General features: G+C 42.4%; 1 protein-coding gene across 1 annotated transcript in view; it reads left to right on the forward strand.

Annotated features, from left to right (window-relative positions):
* Positions 1 to 4,500: 4,500 nt before the first annotated feature.
* The window catches only part of slc45a2 (solute carrier family 45 member 2), a 58,121-nt gene continuing 39,618 nt past the window's right edge, over positions 4,501 to 23,003 (forward strand). The window contains exons 1-4 of the mRNA XM_041183421.1: positions 4,501 to 4,912; positions 5,312 to 5,488; positions 16,086 to 16,432; positions 17,324 to 17,467. Coding sequence (XP_041039355.1) covers positions 4,501 to 4,912; positions 5,312 to 5,488; positions 16,086 to 16,432; positions 17,324 to 17,467 — 1,080 coding nt within the window. The remainder of the gene's footprint in view (positions 4,913 to 5,311; positions 5,489 to 16,085; positions 16,433 to 17,323; positions 17,468 to 23,003) is intronic.

The following is a 23,003-nucleotide window of genomic DNA, read 5'->3' on the forward strand; positions in this document are numbered from 1 at the left end:
GATGCATTTTGGTAGGAAGAACATGGACAGACAATATAAAATAAGGGGTGAAATTTTGAAGGGGGTGCAGGAGCAGAAAGACTTGGGTGTATATATGCATAGATCATTGAATGTGGCAGGACAGGTGGAGAGAGCAATTAATAAAACATGTAGTATCCTGAGCTTTATTAATAGGGGCATAGAGTAAATGAGCAGGGAGGTTATGCTGAATTTATATAAGATACTTGTTAGACCTCAGCTGGAGTACTGTGTTCAGATCTGGGCACTATATTAAAGGAAGGATGTGAACACATTGGAGAGAGCGTAGAAGAGGTTTACAAGAACGGTTCCAGGGATGAGAGACTTCAGCTATGAGGATAGATTGGAGAGGTTGATACTGTTCTCCTTGGAGAGAAAGCGGCTAAGAGGAAATTTGATAGAGATGTTCAAAATCATGAGGGGACTGGACAGTGGATAGGGAGAAGTTGTTCCCACTCATAAAAGGATCTAGAACGAGAGGGCACAGATTTAAAGTGATTTGCAAAAGAAGCAAATGTAACATGAGAAAAGACTTGGTTCGGGTCTGCAATGTACTAACTGAAAGTGTGGTGGAGGTAGGTCCAATTGAGGCATTCAAGAGGGCATTAGGTGATTATTTGAATAGAAACAATGTGCAGGGGTACAGGGAAAAGGCAGAGCAATGGCATTAGGTCATAATGCTCATTTGGAGAGCCGGTGCAGACACGTTGGGCCGAATGGCCTCCTTCTGGGCCGTTAACAGTCTGTGGTTCTGTGATCTACAAGATGCACTGCAGCAACGCACAAAGGCTTCCTTATCAACACCTTCCAAACCTGTGACATCTACCACCTAGATGGACAATGGCAGATGCATCGGAACACCACCTGCAAGTTTCCCTCCAAGTCACGTACAATCCTGACTTGAAAATATATCACTGCTCCTTCAATGTCGCTGGGTCAAAATCCTGGAACTCCTTCCCTAACAGCACTGTGGGTGTACCTACACCACATGGACTACAGCAGTTCGAGAAGGCAGCTCACCACCACCTTCTCAAGGACAATTAGGGATGGGCAACAAAAATGCTGGCTTAGTTTGCAATGCCCATGTCTCATTAAAGATTAAAAAAACTTCCCTCCACCCTTGGATTATGGTTTAATTGTTCCAAAACTTGCTACCACCTAATTGAACAAGGATTATTTTGAGTATTAAGAAAAAGAGAAATAAAACCTAAAAATACCAGCTTGACTTTATATAACACCTTTGATATAGCAAAATTTACCAAGGTACTTCACAGGACTCTATTGACAAAGAAGGGTTTATTATTAAAGGTGGCTAAAAGATTGGTCTAATTGGTTTAAGGAGTGTCTTAAAAGGCAGACAAAGAGGTGGAGAGATTTGGGAAAGGAGTTGCATTCGGCAGAACAAGAACCATAAACTGAAAGGTTATAAGAATGTGAAACATTTTTAGCTTAGTTAGAAAGAAAGAATGAAAGTTGCATCCAGACGCTTAGAGTATAAATAGACTTGGAGAAATCAACTTCAAGATTTGTTATTAAAACTACCATCTAAGTTTCTCAACACAGAACTTAGGAGCACTACTCTGCTGATTAGGGTATTTACGGTCAATGTTTTGTTAATAATAAATTAAGTGAATATTTAAAAAATTACATCTTTAATTGTACAAATTTATTTAAAGGATAAAACGGCAAAAGACATTTCAGTTGTGTGGGTCTTGAAGCAGCTTGGGAAATGGGCAACAGACTTTTGGATCAATATAAGTTTATGAAGAATGGATGATGACGGGCTGACCAGGAGAGCATTGGAATAGTTGAGTCTGAAGATAACAAAAGCACAAGTGAGGCTTTTAGCAGCATATGAGCCAAGGTAGGGGAGGAGGCTGGCGATGATAAAGGAAGAGGAGCTAGACAGTCTTTTTGATGAAGAGGAGATAGGGTCATAAATTATAAATAAGAGTTAACTAGGACATTGAGACCGCATGCATTCTGGTTCAACCTGAGACAGCAACCAAGTTGAGAGGGATGCAATCTGTGGCTAGGGATTGAAGTTTGTGGTGGGTGCCAAAGAAAATGCCCTCTGTGTTCCCAGTGTTTAATTAGAAGAAATTGGAGTTCATCTAGGACTGGATGCCAGACAAGCAATTTGACAACAAAAAGGACAATGGAAGTGGTAGTGAAGCAGAGCTTGGTTTGGTAACATAGGCATGGAATCTAATGTCATGTCTAAAGATGATGTTGTCAAGCAGCAATGTTTAGATAAATAATTGGGGCCCCCAGAGGTAAGGGTGCATGTTTGGGGAGAAAAGCCAATGCAGGAGCCCTTGCCAGAGGATCATGTAGTCAGTCATGTTAAAGGCTGTTGACAGCTTGAGAAGGATGAGGAGGGATAGTGCACAAGTCACAGAGGATATCATTTGTGACTTTGATTAGAGATGATTCAACGCTGTGTGAACTTGATTGGAGACGTTTATCACAAAGTTGTGGGAAAGATGGGCATAGATCAGTTCCAATATAAAGAAAACTTCTCCAATAATAAAAATACCTTCCAATCGATTTCTGGATTAAAGGAAGTGAAATCCAGTCTAAAGTCCCTGTTGACCAGGAGATCTGCCAAAGAATAATTAGACAGAAGGAACTTGAATTTATATCCTTTTTCCAATCTGCAATCCTAAATATTTGTATCTTTTGGAATTTTACTGTTCAGGCTTTATTCTCATTAAATTTATCACCAAAGAATGTAGGAAGAGAGAGACTACGAGGTTTAAAAAATCCTGTGGAAGGTTAATAAGTCATGGAATGGCCTACCAGAAACAATGATGGAAGCAGAACCCATAATAGATTTTAAGACAAAATTGAGTAAATATTTGAAAGCATTTAAAAGAAAAACAGGCTGCAGACTTTGCCACAATCGGATCAGTCACTACTGAATGGTGGAGCAGGTTCAATGGACCAAATGGTCTACTCATGCGCCCATTTCTAATGGCCTTATGATTTTAGAGCTAATACAGGCATAACAGGCTAAATGGTGCCTTTCTGTGAAGCAGATTTCTATGGTTCTAGAAAGCAATACTGTATATGGTATAAGCTAAACAATTTTAAGTAATTAAATCATGGATATGTCCCCATTGACAATAGAACCTCTCAAAAACTATTAAATTTATAAATGACAGCTTAAATTAATTGGCAGCATCTGCCAATGCCATGGTTTCAAACCCCACTCCTCCCAAGACTAAAACATATTTAATGAGGGACTATTGCATTATTGAATGTGCCATTTAGATGAGACTTCAAACCTCAGCCCTGTTGACATGTTAAGGTGGATAGCAAAGATCCTATAACACTATTGAGAAGTGAATTCTATCAATTTCCCCTTCAAATCAGTACCACCAAAACAGGACTGCATGCTAGTTGACTGTGATGTTTCCTTACACTTGAAAAAGCAATGTGGTTATGTAAAGAACTTGGAAATATACCGAGGTTGTGATGTAGAAAATTAATGCAGGTTTCTTTAGAATCAAAGCATCATTTGGAATGGAAGGATGTCATTCAGCCCACCATCCCCATGTTGCGCAGCTCGAACAACACTTAGATAGCTTGATACCATAGAGGACAAAGTAGCTGCTTGATTAGCACCCCATCCACCTTATACATTCACTTGCTCCACAACCGTTGCACATTGGCAGCAGTGTGTACCATCTACAAGGTGCCCTGCAGGAACTCACCAAGAATCCTTCCAGAGCACCATCCAAACCCATGACCCATACCACCCAGAAGAACAAGGGGCAGCAGACACATGGGAACACCACCAGCTGCAAACTCCCCTCCAAGTCACTCACCACACTGACTTGGAAATATATCGCCATTCCTTCACTGTCAGGGTCAAAATCCTGGAACTCCCATCCGAACAGCACTGTGGGTGTACCCATACCACATGCACTGCAGTGGTTCAACAAGGCAGCTCACCACCACCTGTTCAAGGGCAACTAGGGATGAACAACAATTGTTGGCCCAGCCAGTGATGCCCACATCCTGTGAAAGAATTAAAGAAAACATCCCTTAAGGCTGTGTGTTTCAGATCATAACTTATTGTGCAAAAATGATTTTATATTGAAGGTAGGGAATAAATGCAGTGTCATACGGGTATAATAGCCAAAAGAACTGCAACATCAGCTTTGTTGTATTTGAAAGGTCGGAAATAGAGAAACAAAAAAAAGTTATAATTTTAGGAGAAAATAATGATCAATACCACACAACACTTTAGAGTTTTCATAAGGACAGTTATGTGGAACCTCTACAAGTTACTGTGTGCCGGATTGGCAAACGCTCCTACAAATTTAACAAACCGGTGACTGTTCAGATGGTTAAATATCTTTCTGTCTCATAGACCTGCGTCATAAGAGAGCGGGAGATCCATAAATATTTCTGCTGGTCTCCCCGACAAGTTAAACGCCTGCAAGACTCGGGGGGGGCAAAAAAAAAGTAGCAATGACACGTTTAACAGCGGTGCCAAGGGACAGCGTTAGCCAACTACCTCAATCTCAGGTGTGGACCGGCAACCGCTCAGATGTGGGGATGACAGACCTGGTGGAGCCTCCCAAAAGGTCCTTTCTGAGGCTGCTCATGCATAGCATGGTGATGTTTGGAAGGGAGTTCTGCTACGCTGCGGAAGGAGCTTTCGCAACCCCAGTGCTGCTCAGTGTCGGCCTCCCGAGCAGCCTCTACAGTCTGGTGTGGCTCATCAGCCCTGTTCTGGGCTTCATCCTCCAACCCGTCGTCGGCTCTGCCAGCGACTACTGCCGCTCGAAATGGGGCAGGAGGAGACCCTACATCTTGATAATGGGGATCCTCATGGTGCTGGGAATGACTCTGTTTCTTAACGGAGATGCTTTGGTAACAGGCAAGTACCATTCACCGAAACTTTTGAATGTGCAATCGGAGCCGTGCTAGGGTAAGAGTTATGCAACAGCAACCTTGTCTCAAATCATTCTCACTGAACTTTCAAACATTAATATCTCACATTATTCGTTGAGCTCAAAGTTTGCACTTTTAACAGTGTAAAAATCTTAGCGATAGGTTGTTAACTCACGAAATAACGATATCTGCTTTGAACCCTGTCTCGCCTGAATGAGTGGTTTAAAAATACCAAAGTGCTAAACTATTGTAGTTACAACTTCTTTCAAATGAATCAGGCATATTGTACATATGTATACTGCAAATTTACAGGTTAAAGTAACTTTAAACTTAGATCTTTTGTGGAACCTTCGCGATTAATGATCTAATTGAAAATGTATTTCAGCTACCATAAACGACAGAAAACAAAGGCATATTTGGGGTGTCCTTATTACAGTATTCGGCGTGATCGTTTTTGACTTCTCAGCTGACTTCATCGACAGCCCTATCAAGGCTTATTTGTTTGATGTCTGCTCCCATCAGGATAAAGAAAGGGCCTTACACTTCCATGCACTGTTAACTGGTGAGTGCATTTCTTTCACTTGGCCGTGTGCAATTATCACGAGTTTCTCCTCGGCTTCAGCATAGCTCACCTCGTGATCTTGTCAACCAGAGAGTAAAATTTAAGCAGTTAACTTTCAGGTATAAAATAATCCCTCTGACTTATTGCTTTTTAAATCATTTGTAGACAATTAACTAAATGTAGTCTACAAAGGAGTGGAGTTTGTTTATTTTTCATTTGGTTTATGCAGCATGTGCCTTGTAACAGTTGGACTATAAAATGATGTAGCGCAAAATGGACGTTGAAAGTATGAGATGTTAATCATAGGTGAAAACTTTTTAAAAAGAACTTAAATAAATAAGGCATTAGGAAGGAGTAAGGAGGAAGTCTTGTAGCACAGTGAGTAATGTCCCTACTTCTGAGCCAGAAGCTCTGGGTTCAAGTCCCACTTCAGGACGTGATGGCCATGGAAGGTGTATTCATAATGTGACCGAACAGGTTGATTATTAACCTGTAAATCCTTCCAATACACCCTATGGCAGGCAATAAGATTGGGAGAGCCTCCTGGCCAGCTATGCTTGATATGGAGTGGTGTCCCTCCAGCTATAGCCTCTGGAGACAGGCTAGTGACCTGTTCCAGGGTAAAACAAGCTACAGAAAACAAACATAAAAATGTCTGCCTTCCGCATCTCTAGACATGAGAAGAGTGAAGAGAGAGAGAGAGAACAAAGGAGGAAAATTCAATCACCCTTTTTAGGTTGGCATGTTATTTAAAGCTTATTTCAGTACATAATAAAGAACTACAAACCGAAAATGCTGGGAATACTCAGGCAGAACCTGTGGAGGGAGAAACAGAGTTAATGAGTCAGGCTTAGAAAGTTCATCAACCTTTTTCTCTCTGCTTCACTCTTTGCAGATGTTGCCAGACCTGCTGAGAATCTCCAACATTTCCTGTTTTTATTTCAGACTTCCAGCATCTGCAGTATTTTGCTTTTGCACAAAAAAGTTATAAGCATGGAAAAGAAGATTTTGGGTGTTCATGTCAACAATTCAATAGAGGTCTATGGTTAACAAGATGAACTATAAAGAGAAAAAAGAAAGGCTTGCATTTATATAGCACTTTTCACAACCAGAGGACATCCTAAAGCTCTTTACAGCCAACGAAATACCCTTGAAGGGTAATCACTGTTGTAATGTAAGAAACACAATAGCCAATTTGAGTACAAATGATGTGAGCATCCAACATGAAATAAGATCACTTAGCTTCAACCCACTTCCTGGTGGATGTTAATTCACATTATAAAACTACCCTCAATTTCACTGGTACAAATTCCCACTGGTATAATTGGGATACGATCGTAATAGATTCATTATAATACAATCTTAATAATCAGACTCATAGGCGTCTACAGCACAGAAGTGTCCGCGCCAGTCAACAAAGATCTGACTACACTAATCCCATTTTCCAGCGCTTGGCCCATAGCACTGGAGGCTATAGCAACGCAAGTGTATATCTAAATTCTACTTAAATGTTACAAGAGTTTCTGACTCAACCACCCTTTCAGGCAGTGAGTTCCAGACTCCCACCACCCTCTAGGTAAAAAAACTTATCCTTAAACCCCCTCTCAGCCTCCTACCTCATACCTTAAATCTATGTCCCCTGGTTATTGACCACTCTACTAATGGAAAAAGTGCCTTCCTATCCACCCTATGTATGCTCCTCATAATCTTATACACCTCTATTAGGTCCCCTCTCAACCTTTGCTGCTCCAAGGAAAACAACCCCAGCCTATCCAATCTTTCCTCATAGCTCAGACCCTCCAGCCCAGGCAGCATCCTGGTAAATCCCTTTTGCACCCTCTCCAGTGCAATCATATGCTTCCTATAGTGTGATGACCAGAACAACATGCAGTACTCCAGTTGTGGCCTAATCAGCATTTTATACAGTTCCAGCATAACCTACCTGCACTTGTATTCTATGCCTCGGCTAATAAAGGCAATTATCCCATGTGCCTTCTTAACCACCTTATCTACCTGCCCTGCTACCCTCAGGGATCTATGGATATGCACACCAAGGCCCCTCTGATCAGTACTTTCCAGGGCCCTACCATTCATTGTGTAATGCCTTGCCTTCTTAGCCCTCCCCAAGTGCATTACCTCATTTTCACAGAATCTCAGTGCAGAAGAGGCCCTTCGGCCCATCGAGTCTGCACCGACATGTGAGAAACACCTGGCCTACCAACCTAATAGCATTTACCAGCACTTGGCCCATAGCCTTGAATGTTATGACATACCAAGTGCTCATCCAGGTACTTTTTAAAGGATGTGAGGAAACCCACCTTCACCACCCTTCCAGGCAGCAGCACATTCCAGACCGTCACCACCCTCTGGGTAAAAATGTTTCTCCTCACATCCCCCCTAAACATCCTGCCCTTACCTTGAACTTGTGTCCCTTGTGACTGACCCTTCAACTAAGGGGAACAGTTGCTCCCTATCCATCCTGTCCATGCCCCTCATAATCTTTTACACCTTGATCAGCTGGCCCCTCAGTCTTCTCTGCTCCAACGAAAACAACCCAAGTCTATCTAACCTCTCTTCATAACTTAAATGTTTCATCCCAGGCAACATCCTGGTGAATCTCCTCTGCACCCACTCCAATGCAATCACATCCTTCCTATAATGTGGCGACCAGAACTGCACACAGTACGCCAGCTGTGGCCTCACCAATGCTCAATACAACTCCAACATGACTTCCCTACTTCTGTAATCCATGCTTCGATTGATAAAGGCAAATGTCCCACGTGCCTTTTTCACCACCCCACTAACATGCCCCTCCACCTTCAGAGATCTATGGACACACACTCCAAGGTTCCTTTGTTCCTCAGAACTTCCTAGTGTCATGCCGTTCATTTAATACTTCCTTGTCAAATTACTCTTCCAAAGTGTTTACCTCACACTTTTCAGGGTTAAATTCCATCTGCCACTTATCTGCTCATTTGACCATCCCGTCAATATCTTCCTGTAGCCTAAGACACTCACCTCACTGTTAGCCACCCAGCCAATCTTTGTATCATCTGCAAACTTACTAATCCTACCCCCTATATTCGTCATCTGTGTTGTTTATATAAATTACATATAATAGGGGACCCAGCACAGATCCCTGTGGTACTCCACTGGACACTGACTTCCAGTCACTAAAGCATCCTTCTGTCATCATTCTCTGTCTCCTATAACTAAGCCAATTTTGAATCCACCTTATCAAATTACCCTGTATCCTATGTGCATTTGCCTCTTTATAAGTCTCCCATGTGGGACCTTGTCAAAGGCATTGCTGAAATCAACTGCACTACCCTCATCTACAAATCTGGTCACCTCCTCAAAAAATTCAATCAAATTTGTTAGGCATGACCTCCCTCTGACAAAGCTATGCTGACTATTCCTGATCAAACCTTGCCTCTCCAAGTGGAGATAGATTCTCTCCTTCAGAATTTTCTCCAATAGTTTCCCTACCACTGACGCAAAACACATTGGCCTGTAGTTCCCTGGCTTATCTCTACAACCCTTCTTAAATAGCGGAACCACATTAGCTGTTCTTCAGTCCTCTGGCACCTCCCCCTTGGCCAGAGAGGAATTAAAAATTTGGGTCAGAGCCCCTGTGATCTCCTCCCTTGCCTCCCTCAGCAGCGTGGGACATGAATCATCCGGACCTGGAGATTTGTCTACTTTTAAGCCTGCTAACACCTCCAATACCTTGTCACTCCCTATATCAATTTGTTTAAGAACCTCACAGTCTCTCTCCCTGAGTTGGATACCTTCATCCTCATTCTCTTGGTGAAGGTGGACATGAAGTATTTATTCAACACTTTAGTGAGGTCCTCTGGCTCTACCCATAGATTGCCCCCTTGGTCCCTTATGGGCCCTCCTCTTTCCCTGGTTATCCTCTTCCCATTGATATACTTATAGAATATCTTGGGATTTTCCCTACTTTTACCAGCCAGAGCTTTCCCATATCCCCTCTTTGATCTCCTAATTGCTTTCTTTCGCTCCACCCTGCACTTTCTGTACTCCACTAATGCCTCCACTGATTTGATCCCATTGTACCTGCTAAAAGCCTCTCTTTTCCTTCTTATCATATCCTGAATATCTCTTTTATATTTTTCCAGGTTGAATTCCATTTGCCACTGCTCTGCCCACCTGATCAGTCCATTGATATCCTCCTGCAGTTTACGGCTATCCTTCTTACTATTTACTGCCCTACCAATTTTTCTGTCATCCGTGAACTTCTCGATCATAGATAATATTAGGTTTAGTCTTGTTAAAATCAATAAGGAAGTGGAGGAAAGAAAAGTTATTTAAAATTTTTCACTTCAATGCAGTACTGAAGGAATACTGCACTGTTGGAGGTGCCACCTTTTCCATGCAATGTTAAACTGAGGCCTTGTCTGCACTCTGACATAAAAATCCAATAGGAAATTTAAAAGAAACCTCTTTATCCCAAGAGTAAAATAGGGAACTTTCTAATACAAGAAATAGTTGAGGTGATCAGCATAGATGCATTTAAGAGGAAACTAGAAACATGCATGATAAAGAAAGGAATGTGAGGGTATGTTGAGGGGGTTGGATGAAGAGGGGTAGGAGGAGGCATGGAGGATTAACACCAGCATTGACCTATTGTGCTGAATGACCTATTTGTGCTGTAAATATTATGTACACTTATAAAATTCAATTGGAATATATGGTTATAAAATGAATTGAGGTGTAGATGATGAAGGGCTATACTTAATACTACAGATGTTGTCAATATGCGCTGAAGCCAGTCACTGGAGATTGGCAGGGATTTTCAATCTCAGTGCATCATTGATGTAGTTGCAGTGCCATCCACCTTCAGTTGGCACTGGAAGGCCTGAACCATTTTTAGATTAATGCTTCGTTTGAATGCAAGCAATGATTTTCAGGCACCGAACTCCACTGCAGCTTACTGGTTGTGGTAGGTTGGGAGATTAGATGGGTCCTATACCGAGCCGGCTGACAGCTTGGATTTGGAAATGGCAGTACAATCGCAAGAGTGGGGGGAAAGCTCAGATTGGGACTGGGTCAAAGCATTTGTGAGATCAGGAAGATCATTCTTGCTCTTGCTGGCCCCACAAAAAAGAAACAAAAAGGTCTGTGAAGTAGACGCTAGTAGTCCCTTTAAGGACTGCTTGTCAGAGTGTTTACCGCTTAGTAAATGAGTGGAGTGTGCTCAGTACATGCTCTGCCCTTTTGTACTCCAGAATTATAATTGGATCCAACAACTACAGAGAGCCTCAATTTGCATACACAATTTTAGAGGCATGTAAGACAGAGAGCTGGGGGTGTTTGTGCACAAAATTTGAAGTTAGCAGGACAGGGTAACAAAGCAGTTAATTAAGTAGAGTGGTTCCTGGGCTTTATAGAGGCATAGGCTGGGAGTTAATGTGGAGATGGTCCAAGGCTGACTCCAGGGACTGACTCCCAACCTCTCCCCATCAATTGGAAAGTCAGGGCCAAACCTGTCTTCACGAGTTTTTGCAGAGCTCAGTTGCCTGAGGCTGTGGTTTCCACCCCCATGAGGGAGAATGTCCCACCGTCTAGAGCTGTGGGCCAATCCGAGGTCCACAGTTCTTCAGTCCCAGCAGTGCCATCGCAAATGGTGACAACTGCTGGGAGTGCAGTCAGTCCCTGACCAGAAGCATCACTGGAGGCCGGAGTACTGCAGTGGAAAAGAAAGTGTGCAAGCTTGATCTCCAACAAATCACCTGTTAATTTCTTCATATTTGTCTACAGTATCTAAAATTCTATCCAGAGAAGGCCTTGGAAGTAACTAAGTAACTTATACCTCTTTGATTTTGTTTTCAGCATCATCATCCAGCAAACCAGTGAAAGGGACGGGAATAGTATCAAAGCAAGCACAGTTCAACAATTTGTTTATTGCCTCCTTCGAGTGTTTATAGGTTCTACTAGCCACCGTTTTATTATCTTTTTGGAACCTTCTTCCTTTTTATCTTCTTTCTACCACAGAGTTTAGTGTTGACCTTCATTTCGACTTCACTGTCGACCAGACTTCTCTCAGGTTAAATCTCAACTTGTCTTAGTTCAGTAGCTTTTTAAAAATTATTTCACAGAATGTGGGCTTTGCCGACAGGGCCAGCATTTGTTACCTTCTTGAACTGCTGCAGTCCATGTGGTGTAGATACACCCACAGTGCTGTTAGGTAGGGAGTTCCAGGATTTTGACCCAGCGACAGTGAAGTACTGTTGATATATTTCCAAGTCAGGATGGTGAGTCACTTGGTGGGGAACTTCCAAGTGGTGGTGTTCACATCTCTCTGCTGCCCTTGTCCTTCCAGATGGTATTGGTCATGGGTTTGGAAGGTGCTGTCAAAGGGACCTTGGTGAATTCCTGCAGTGCATCTTGTAGGTGGTACACACTGCTGCAACTGTGCAACAGTGGTGGAGGGAGTGAATGTTTGTGGATGTGGTGCCAATGAAGGGGGCTGCTTTGTCCTGGATGGTATCAAGCTTCTTGAGTCTTTTGGGAGCTGCACCCATCCAGGCAAGTGGGGAGTATTCCATCACACTCCTGACTTGTGCCTTGTAGATGGTGGACAGGCTTTGGGGAGTCAGGAGGTAGTTACCTGTCGCAGGATTCCTAGCCTCTGACCTGCTCTTGTTGCCACAGTATTTATATGGCCAATCCAGTTCAGTTTCTGGTCAGGATGTTGATAGTGGGGGATTCAGTGATTGTAATGCCATTGAATATCAAGGGGCAATGGTTAGATTCTCTCTTGTTGGAGATGGTCATTGCCTGACACTTGTGGGGCACGAATGTTACTTGCCATTTGTCAGCCCAAGCTTGAATATTGTCCAGGTCTTGCCGCATTTGGACATGGACTGCTTCAGTATCTGAGGAGTCGCAAATGGTGCTGAACATTGAGCAATCATCAGCAAACATCCCCACTTCTGACCTTATGATGGAAGGAAGGTCACGGATGTAGCAGCTGAAGATGGATGGGCCGAGGACACTACCCTGAGGAACCTTTTTGTTTATTCGCTCGTGGGATGTGGGCGTTGCTGGCTAGGCCAGCATCTATTGCCCTTTCCTAATTGCCCTTGTGGGTCTGGAGTCACATATAGGCCAGACCAGGTAAGGATAGCAACTTTCCTTCCCTGAAGGGCATTATTGAACCAGATGGGTTTTTATAACAATCGATAGTGGTTTCATGATCATTCCAATTATTTATTGAATTTAAATTACACCATCTGCCATGGTGGGATTCGAATCCAGGTCCCCAGAGCATTACCAGTCCAGTGACAATACCACTATGCCACAGCCTCCCCTTATGCCATCTCCTGCGGTGATGTTCCGGAGCTGAGATGACTGACCTCCAACAACCGCAACCATCTTCCTTCCTGCTAGGTATGATTCCAACCAGCAGAGAGCTTTCCCACTGATTCTCATTGACTCGAGTTTTGCTAGGACTCCTTTGTGCTACACTCTGTCAAATATGGCCTTGATGTCAAGGGCCGTCACTCTCACCTCACCTCAGGAGTTCAGCTGTTCTGTCCATGTTTGAACCAAGACTGTAATGATGTCAGGAGCTGAGTGGCCCTGACAGAACCCAAACTGGGTGTCAGTGAGCAGGTTATTGCTAAGCAAGTGCCACTTGATAGCACTGTTGATGACCCCTTCCATTACTTTACTGCTGATGGAGAGTAGACTGATGGGGCGGTAATTGGCCGGGTTGGATTTGTCTTTTTGTGTACAGGACATACCTGGGCAATTTTCCACATAGCTGGATAGATGCCAGTGTTGCAGCAAGTTCTGGAGCATAAGTCTTCAGCACTATTACTGGAATATTGTCAGGTCCCATAGCCTTTGCAGTATCCAGTGCCTTCAGCCGTTTCTTGATATCATGTGGAGTGAATCAAATTAGCTGAAGACTGGCACCTGTGATGCTGGGGACCTCCGGAGGAGGTCGAGATGATTCATCCACTCGGCACTTCTGGCTGAAGATTGTTGCAAATGCTTCAGCCTTATCTTTTGCACTGCTGTGCTGGGCTCCTCCATCATTGAGGATGGGGAAATTCATGGAGCCTCCTCCTCCATTGAGTTGTTTACTTGTCCACCACCATTCACGACTGGATGTGGCAGGACTGCAGAGCTTAGATCTGATCCGTTGGTTATGCGATCACTTAGCGCTGTCTATCACTTGTTGCTTATGCTGTCTGGCATGCAAGTAGTCCTGTGTTATAGCTTCGCCTCATTTTTAGGTATGCCTGGTACTGCTCCTGGCATGCCCTCCTGCACCCTTCATTGAACTAGAGTTGATCCCCTGGCTTGATGGTAATGGTAGAGTGGGGGATATTCCGGGCCATAAGGTTACAGATCTTTGAGTACAATTCTGCTGCTGGTGGCCCACAGTGCCCCACGGATGCCCAATCTTGAGTCGCTAGATCTGTTTGAAATGTATCCCATTTAGCACGGTTGTAGTTCCACACAACATGATAGAGGTGAAGGCGGGACTTCGTCTCCACAATGACTGTGCGTTGGTCACTCCTACTGATACTGTCATGGACAGATGCAGCTGCGGCAGGCTGGTTGGTGAGAATGAGATCAAGTATGTTTTTCCCTCTTGTTGGCTCCCTCACCACCTGCTGCAGCTGAGTTTCCCAAAACTTCATTATCTGCTCGCCTCTTGGAAGCTCTCCAATTTTTGTTTTCAAAACCTCTTTGACTTCATTTAGCTGATTCTTCAGCTCTTCTGTCTCTTTTTTTGTATTTGTTGGCTGCTTTCTGGAAACTTGAACATTGCTGTGTCTTCTCTGCCAACTGGTTCTTCAGTTTGTTCAGAAAGTTGCTGAATTCTTTCTGTTTCTCTTCCTAATGTTCCAGAGGCACAAACCTTGACCTGAGGGAACCTTGTCGTGTGTGAAGGTCTTTCAACAGGTTTTCCTTTTCTTTGTGAAGGTTACTCACTTTGTCTTGGACTCTTGTCACTCAGCAGGGTCTCCTCAAGTTACTCCTGCTGTTCTTCCATGTTTTTGTTTGAGATAGACTGCATTTCTTCAGGTTGTTGAGTGCTTACACACTCCTTTTTCATTCTGTTGCAGTCCTTGAACTCTCCAATCTCTTTCTGCCGTACTTTGCCTTGTTCCTTTTTCAAGACATGACCTCTTCCAGCTTCCTTTTGAAATTTCACTAGCCAATCAAGGTTGATTTCCCTTAACCAGTTTCGCCCTAGAAGGCTTAGTCTTCTGCTTCTTAATACTATCATGGGTAGCTGTGCCGTTAGTTGCTTCAAATTCACCACGTGGCTAGCAATTGTCTCACCCGGGGCTCTATTTCGCGAATTGAACCAAAACCTCTGCATCGTGACTGAGGGTTTGGGTTGGAAATTTCTTTTTGTGAGGTCCATCAATTCTCCGAATTCTTTGAATCTGGGGCACTGGGGGCCGTCAAACTTCGAATTAAACTCTAGTTTTTGATCCCACAAGTACTCAAGAGCATCGCTCGCCTCTTCACAAGTAATTTTGTTTGCTTGAAAGAAGAATGCACAGCGTTCTGTATAATGAGACCAATCATCTGTGGCTGGCTCAAAGGGATCAGTTCTACCAAATTGTGGCAATTTGGTTGAGTATATCTTCTGTTATTTTAAAGAACATTGATACTCACAATCACTGGGCGAGGTACAGTATTGATTCCAATTTATAAAAGCAAAATCCTGATTTACCCTCTTTGCCAGTTTGTTGCAGTTTGGCCAAGTCACCTATTTGTAATAGAGTTGATCTGCAGACAACTTTCTATGTGGAAACATTAGGATTATTTACACTACAGACAGCAGCAACCACACATGCGCTTTCAACTCCATCTCTCTCTGCACTGACTATGGAGGTAGCCTGAGCTGCTAATACATTGGTTTACACAGATCATGTGATGTTACATCACAAGACTATTCTTAAAGGCACCGTCCAACATTTAACAAAACCATAATTACTACATCCCCCCCCACCCCACCCACCCACCCCCTTCCCTCCAATCAGTGGTTACTGGAGAGGAGACCCTTAAGTGGTCATTAATTCTAGGGGACAGGGAGAACTTTATGAATGTTATGAGTCTTTCTTCCTCTTGGAAACATTTTCTGTGGTAATTTATCTTTTTGAGATATCATGTAAGTTTCCAGTTCAAATGCATAAATTTATAATTTGTGAGCCGAACGAGGCTCTGCAGTTTTGAAAATCAAACTTATAACTATTTTAATTGTTTTTATTGAAATAATAATGTCAGTTTTGAGGAGTTGCAGAATACAAACAACACTGGGTGGCAGCTGAGTTAGAGCTTGTATCCATATATTCTTGTTACCTGTTTATTCAGGTCCTTCCCAGCCTGTCAGATTTAGCCATTTCTCCAAGTCAGTTTCTAATGTTTCATCAGCATCTACTGTTTCAAAAAATGAGGGAAAGAAATTTACCATTTTTGTCTAACCTATTTGAAAGCAGATACTGGCGGTAATGCTGTAGGGTTAAACAGTAATAAGTTATTTTGATATAAATTGCTCAAATTCTATAAATGTTAATGGCTGTGCCTTCTCTTTGTGTAGGCCTTGGAGGTGCTGTAGGCTACCTAACTGGTGCCATAGATTGGAAGAACACTTTTCTGGGAAATATTTTAGGATCTGAATATCAGGTTATTTACGTCTTTGCTGCAATTAATTTCATCGTATTTCTAATAATACACCTGTGCAGCATTCCGGAAATTCCATTTGGTCAGGATGTAGATCTTCAGAAGTTATATATGTTGAAAAATCATACTCATGGCTATGGAAGCATTGAGAGTCCTGCAGATGGTCACCATGATCCAAATTTTTGTAAGCCAAGAGCATTGTCAGTGGTGGGGAAATTGGAAGACAATTTGCAAATCACCTGCATTAAACCATCAGAGGAAAAGGTAATTATCCTTGAATGTGAGTTTTATTTTAAAGTTGGACTTTGCTGGTGCTGCAAGGAGAGAGGTTGTTTTTTTAAGTATAGTTGATCAAATGACTGTCTTCTAAATCAATTTAAAGGTTTCTTCATTTTGGCATGTTTTCCATGGTGGAACCAATTTACCAATGGAAAGACAAGACTATGTCATTTTCAACAATATAAATGTACTGTGTCTAGGACATCTTGTGGTACAGTGGTAGTGCCCCTACCTCTGAGCCAGAAGTTCTGGGTTCAAGTCTTGGAGGTGCATTCATAACATGACCAAACAAGTTGATTATCAGCCTGTGAATCCTTCCAATATGCCAGAGCCATACTGCAGAAGTCAGTAATGCAAGGGCAAACCATTACAGTACTTTGCCAAGCATAATCACGGACCAATCCAATGGAGGTCCATGGTTGCTAGCGCCCTCTTGGGGCATGGTGCCTGCAGGAGGAAGAGATATACTGTATTTAAAAGAAAATCAACTTTTTAATGCAGTTAATGTAATGTAGTTAACAAGAATAAATATCATGAAAAACTTTACTGGAAATTCTGAATATTTATTTTTTTTGTTTGGTCTATCACAATCATATTGAGACACAATCCCACTGAGACTGTACACTGAAAAATGACTATGTACACCATGGAACAGGTAAGCTCTTATGAAGATAGGAAAATATTCATTTTCTGTTTATAACACAACTGACTTCCAGCTCCACAAAATACTTTTGTGTTTCAGTAGCATCAGTAGAACTTCCCCACAACTTGTATAGTGGCATTTTGTGAAGGATCTCTGAAAGTTAGCACAAACAGCATTGGTTATTGGTGAAAGTGAACTTAGCTGCACTAATATACTTTTATATTTGTTTTCAGGTACTAAGACACATAACTCTAAAGTCGCTGATTAGAGCTCTGTTCAGTATGCCTATTCATTACCGTTCTTTGTGTGTTAGTCATCTCATAGGATGGACAGCATTTCTCTCAACTATGCTATTCTTCACTGATTTCACAGGGCAGGTAAAAACAATTGTGGCTTTGGCTATTCTTTTATTTTGAATTTACTTCTGATACTTTTGTTTTGACACTTGTTATGAACGTTTGTTAACAAAAAAGTAAGTCAAGACCAAATTGTGCTTTTTATTCCCATGGATGCCTCATGCAATGTAGGTCTGCAGTATCTTTTAAGGCCAATCGTTATGCCTACATGCATTTATCAGGATGCCTGAAGTACTCTACAACTAATGAAGTAACAGCAGCTTATTTATACATAGCAAGGTCTCAGAAACCATTTTTTTTCTTATTCTTTCTTGGTATAAGAGCATGGCTGGCAAAATCTGCATTTATTGTCCATCCCTTGAGAAGGTGGTAGTGAGCTGCCTTCTTGAGCCACTGCAGTCTATGTTTTGTAGGTACAGCCACTGTGCTTTTAGGGAGGGAGTTCCGGGATTTTTAACCAGTGATGATGAAGGAACAGCGATTTATAGTTCCAAGTCAGGATGGGTGTGTGACCTGGTGAGGAACTTACAAGTGGTGGTGTTCCCGTGCATCTTTGGAATTCTGAACCCAAGGAGGTGGTGGATGCTCCATTGTTGAATATATTGAAGGCTGAGATAGACAGATTTTTAGTGTCTCAGGGAATCAAGGAAGAGTGGGAGGGAAAATGGAATTGAAGTTACCTACACCAACACAGGTGGTTCACATTTTATATTTGGCATATAAGTCGATCCCTGGTTTAAGAAGGATTTTTCAAAGGTCAACTTATACTTTGCAATCTATGGTATTTAAAAAGTTGCCAATGTTCTGAATGGGATGCATCTTACATTGCTGATGGAAGTAAGGAGAGAGATATCGGTGACCCTCTTTCCTCCGTGGACGTGGGAGTATCGCTAGAGGAATGGGCATTTGCCAAGGTTACACTGTTCAAAAAATGCCAAATAAATAAATCTGGTAACTACTGGCCAATCAAACTAACATTTGAGATAATAATCTGGGACAAAATTTATTGTCACTTGGAAAGACATAGGTGACAGGCAACATAGATTTGCTAAAGGCAAATCATGTTTGGCAAACTTGTTTGAGGTCTTGAAATAATAGAGAAGGCTTATGAGGGTAATGCAATTGATGTGTAAATGAACTTTGAAAAGGCATTTGATAAAGTACCACAAAATAGGCATTCGCAAAAATTGAAGCCCTTAGGATTGAATTGCAAGTGGCAGCATGGATACAAATTTGGCTAAGAGATGGGAAGCAGACAGTAATGGTGAATGATTGTTTTCAGACCGCATAGAGGTCTAATCTACAGAAATCAGTATTAGAACCACTAGTATTTTTAATATATTAATGACCTGGACTTGGGGGGGAGACAGGGATGTAGTGGTATTGTCACTGGACTAGTAATCCAGAGGCCCAGACTACTGTTCTGGGGACAAAGATTCAAATCCCACTAAGACATTTGGCAGAATTTGAATTCAATTAATAACCTGGAATTGAAAAGTCATCCTCAGTAATGGTGACCATGAGAGCATTGTCAATTGTCGTAAAACCCATCTGGTTCACTAATGCCCTTTAGGGAAGGAAATCTGCTGCTCTTACCTGGTCTGGCCTACATGTGGCTCCAGATCCACAGCAATGTGTTTGACTCTTAAATACCCTCTGAAATGGCCTAGCAAGCCACTCCGTTCAAGGACAATTAGGGATGGACAACAAATACTGGCCTTCCCAGTGATGCTCACCATCCTATGAAAGAATTTAAAAAAAAGCTTGGGTATATTATTTCAAAGATTTCAGAAGGCATGAAACTCAGAAATATAGTGAATAATGAGGATAGCAGTAGCTGACTTCAAGCCAGGTGCTGATTGTTTTCTTTGGTTGTTGCTATGTTTGTGGAGTTGTTTGGTGCTTTCTAAAGTTCTTCAAAGTCGCTTAGCCTACAGGAATTGATGTGGCATGTGCTGAGCATTTGGTCCTGACTCATTGGTTTGTGAACAAACCAGTTGCCCCCTGACATGGGTGCAGGAGTAGATATTCCTTTGGAATACAGCATTGCTGGAAGAATGAACAGTAGTGACACAGGGAAGGGCGAGGGAGGGGGGGGGGAAGAAAGGCTCTTGAGGCCCAGAGTGCTCAAGGTGCCATTCTCCCAACTGAACCACACTGAGAGACATTTTAACTTCACCAAGAAGTGAAAGCTGCCACTTACTCCACCCACAACTGCAATCTCAAACCAGGATGAGGACCATATTATGATTGGCTGTGACTAAACTTAAATGCATCGAGCTCCATCCAGGCTGGAGCTGGCAGTATTTGCAAGACCTTGTAGTTTGTTGTCCACTGCTGCATAAAGGACGTTCCTGGTGCTCTCTATTCAAGGAGAGCTAACTACATTTCATTCCCTCTTCCCAGGGACCAGCAGGTGGAGAGTTCTAATGGCTTCACACGGATTGGAGACTCCCCATTGGCATTGCATGCATATTTTGGGCATTGTGTGTCAAATTTGAGATGTACCACAAGTGAAAAGGATTCTACTCCCTCAACATCCAACTGGTGTTTGAACATGTTCAGCAAATCATACAGGCCAATACCTGATATTCTGGCAGCAGTCATGAAATCTTCATTCTGTAGCAGTCCACGGTGCCAGCTGCATATATGCCACTACAAGAAAGCCGAGAGTGGCTACTGGATGTTGCGCCAACCGCTGACCACCTGGCTCGTAACTCTGGCGCACAGCCAGTTCAGAAATGGGCAACATGTGTTAATATGGCAATCATCTTGTTAAAACCAATTGCTAGTTAAACAGGTGATGGGCATTAATTATCCCAACTGAATAGAATGAAAAGGTACAGCTGGAACACGCTTGGCCTAAATAGCTAAGTGGTTATGGTACTGGGTTTGTAACCCCAAGCTCAAGAGGTCAAATCTCACAATGGCAAACTATGAAACAATGTAACTTCATCTGAAACAGATGGAACCGTGTTTGTACTCGAAAGAGTTACAGCTGGAACACTGTGTGGAAGCTGCTAGGAAGTTAGTAGCACTGCGCAGTTGTCTTGGAAGTAAACCAGCTTTAACCAAGAGACCAGCCTGGATTAATTCTTCCACCGCAACCTCTTATTGTGAGTAACATCGTAGCAGAGGATGAACTTTAAGCTTTGCTGATTGATTGCTGTATATGAAGCTTTCTGTCTCAGTCTTCTGAGGGAAAAGAAGCGTACTGTTGCTAACAATTTAAGTTACAGAATGGCGGAAGGACAAGGCAACATCGCAAGCTTTGACTATCCACCAATTTTTTCTGACTCTGAACCGTATCAGCAATGGAAGACTGAAGTTGAAATGTGGATCTGGGTTACTGCTATACCCCAGAAGAAGCAAGGTATGGCTTTGGCGTTATCATTACCAGCCAAAAGTAAGATAAGGAGTAAAATATTTTCAGAGTGGAAAATGGATGATTTGGATCATGAAGAAGGATTAAACCGTCTGATACAATTTTTTTGGATAAGTTCTACAAAAAGAATGAGTTATTGGGAGCTTGGACAATATTTGATAAGTTTAGGAAATCAGATGATCAGTCCGTGGAAGAATCTATCATGGATTTTGATAAATGGTACAGGAGACCACGGAGATTTGAACTTGAAATTCTAGAATTGGCATTTAAATTACTGGACTGTGCTCACATTGATAGCCTTTTAGTACTAACGGGTTCAGTTCCAGGAGAAAGTATCTCCCTTAGACCAAATGGCTGCTGCCCTAAAAACATTTCTGGGGAAACAGTCATTCCCTGCCACTTTTTTAGCAAATGCGAACAACTATGCTGTAAAACAAAGGATAGAGGATTCAATGGTGACCGAATTTCCTGGTCGACCAAATATTAGACCAAGATTCCAATACAAAGATGGGGTTAATGACATGAGGTCTGAAAATGGTCGTAACCCTAGCCAGTTTGAGAGTCAGGATAAAAAGCATGTCTGGGATAGTGACCGTAGACGTTGAAACCCAAAAAATGCATGGGGAATGGTTAATCGGTGTGATTCCCAGTACCATTACACAATGAACTGCCCACAGCGAAGGAATCGTGCTTTTGAAGTGACCCACAAGATGGATTCATCTGAAACTGAAAATGATGTTGGTGATTGCCATGATGGAATTGTATTGATCACTGAGTTTGAATCCAGTGATGAGTATCTTGATGGTAGATTCCTTCAACCGTGCAATTCTGGACAGTGGTTGCACTTCTACGTTGTATGGCATAGACTGGCTTAATTGCTGTCTGGAGTCTCTCAATGAGGCAGACTGGCTGAAGGTCAAGGAGTATGAAAGTTCTACCTGCTTCAGGTTCGAAGATGACAATACATTAACGTCCTCCCAACGGGTAGTCCTCCCTTGTAAGATCAATCTTTTTATCAGTATTGATGTGGTTTCTGGTGAGATGCCGCTATTGTTGAGTCGATCTGTGATGAAGGCTCAGATGATGCTAGATATGAAGAATGATAGAGCAGTCATGTTTGGGAAAAATGTGGATCAACATTTTACTCGGTCATGCCATTACTGCTTGCCACTAAGGAAGCCAAAGATTTCTCATGAAAAAACTCATGGAGTTTTGCTAAATGCTGAGAATGAGAATTTGGTGGGCAATAAGATGATCATTTGGAAATTACATAGAAAGTTTGCACATCCGGCGCCACAGAAACTGAAGACTCTGCCTCGAGATGTAGTCGATAAAGTACAAGATGATCTTATTGAACAAATCACTGCTCAGTGTGAAATATGCCTTAAATATCACAAGACACCATCACGACCTGTTGTGAGCTTGCCACTAGCCAGGGAGTTTAACGATGCAGTGGCAATGGACTTAAGTTTGGGACAAGGATAGGGGTATCTTTTTGACTACACGTCATAGATGTGGCAACCAGACTTAGTCTATCCACTGTTCTTCACGATACATAGTAAAGACAAAAGGACCATTGTCGATATGGTCATGGAGAAATGGGTAGGAACAGGATTAGGAACACCAATGAAGTTCCTGACATATAATGATGGGGAAGTTCGCCAATGAGGAATTTTGAGATATGTGCGAAAATTTAAACATCATTTATGCACATGGCAGCTGAGAGCCTGTTTAGTAAAGGTCTTTGTGAAAGAAACCATGCAGTAATGGATGACATTTTACATAAAATATTAGCTGATCAACCAGTTTGTAAACTGCAAATGGCGTTGGCACAGGCAGTGCATGCAAAGAACTCTCTGCAAATGGTTGGGGGGGTACTGTCTATATCAGTTGGCGTATGGAAGAAATCCGAAGTTACCCTTGGTGTTGTCAGATACTCCTCCTGCTCTAGAAGAGACGAGCATTAGCTCCACTTTTTCTGCTCATCTGAATGCTTTGCATGCAGGCAGAAAAGCTTTCCTTAAAGCTGAGGTTTTGGACAAAATTCGGCGGGCCCTACGGCACCGCATAAGACCATCAGGAATACAGTTTAGACAAGGAGACATGGTATATTATAAAAGGGAAGCCCAGAAAGAGTTGGGAGGACCTGGCAAAGTTTTATAGGGAGTGATG

This window comes from Carcharodon carcharias, chromosome 1 (genome assembly GCF_017639515.1).
Source record: "Carcharodon carcharias isolate sCarCar2 chromosome 1, sCarCar2.pri, whole genome shotgun sequence".
In the NCBI taxonomy this organism is placed as follows: Eukaryota; Metazoa; Chordata; class Chondrichthyes; order Lamniformes; family Lamnidae; genus Carcharodon; species Carcharodon carcharias.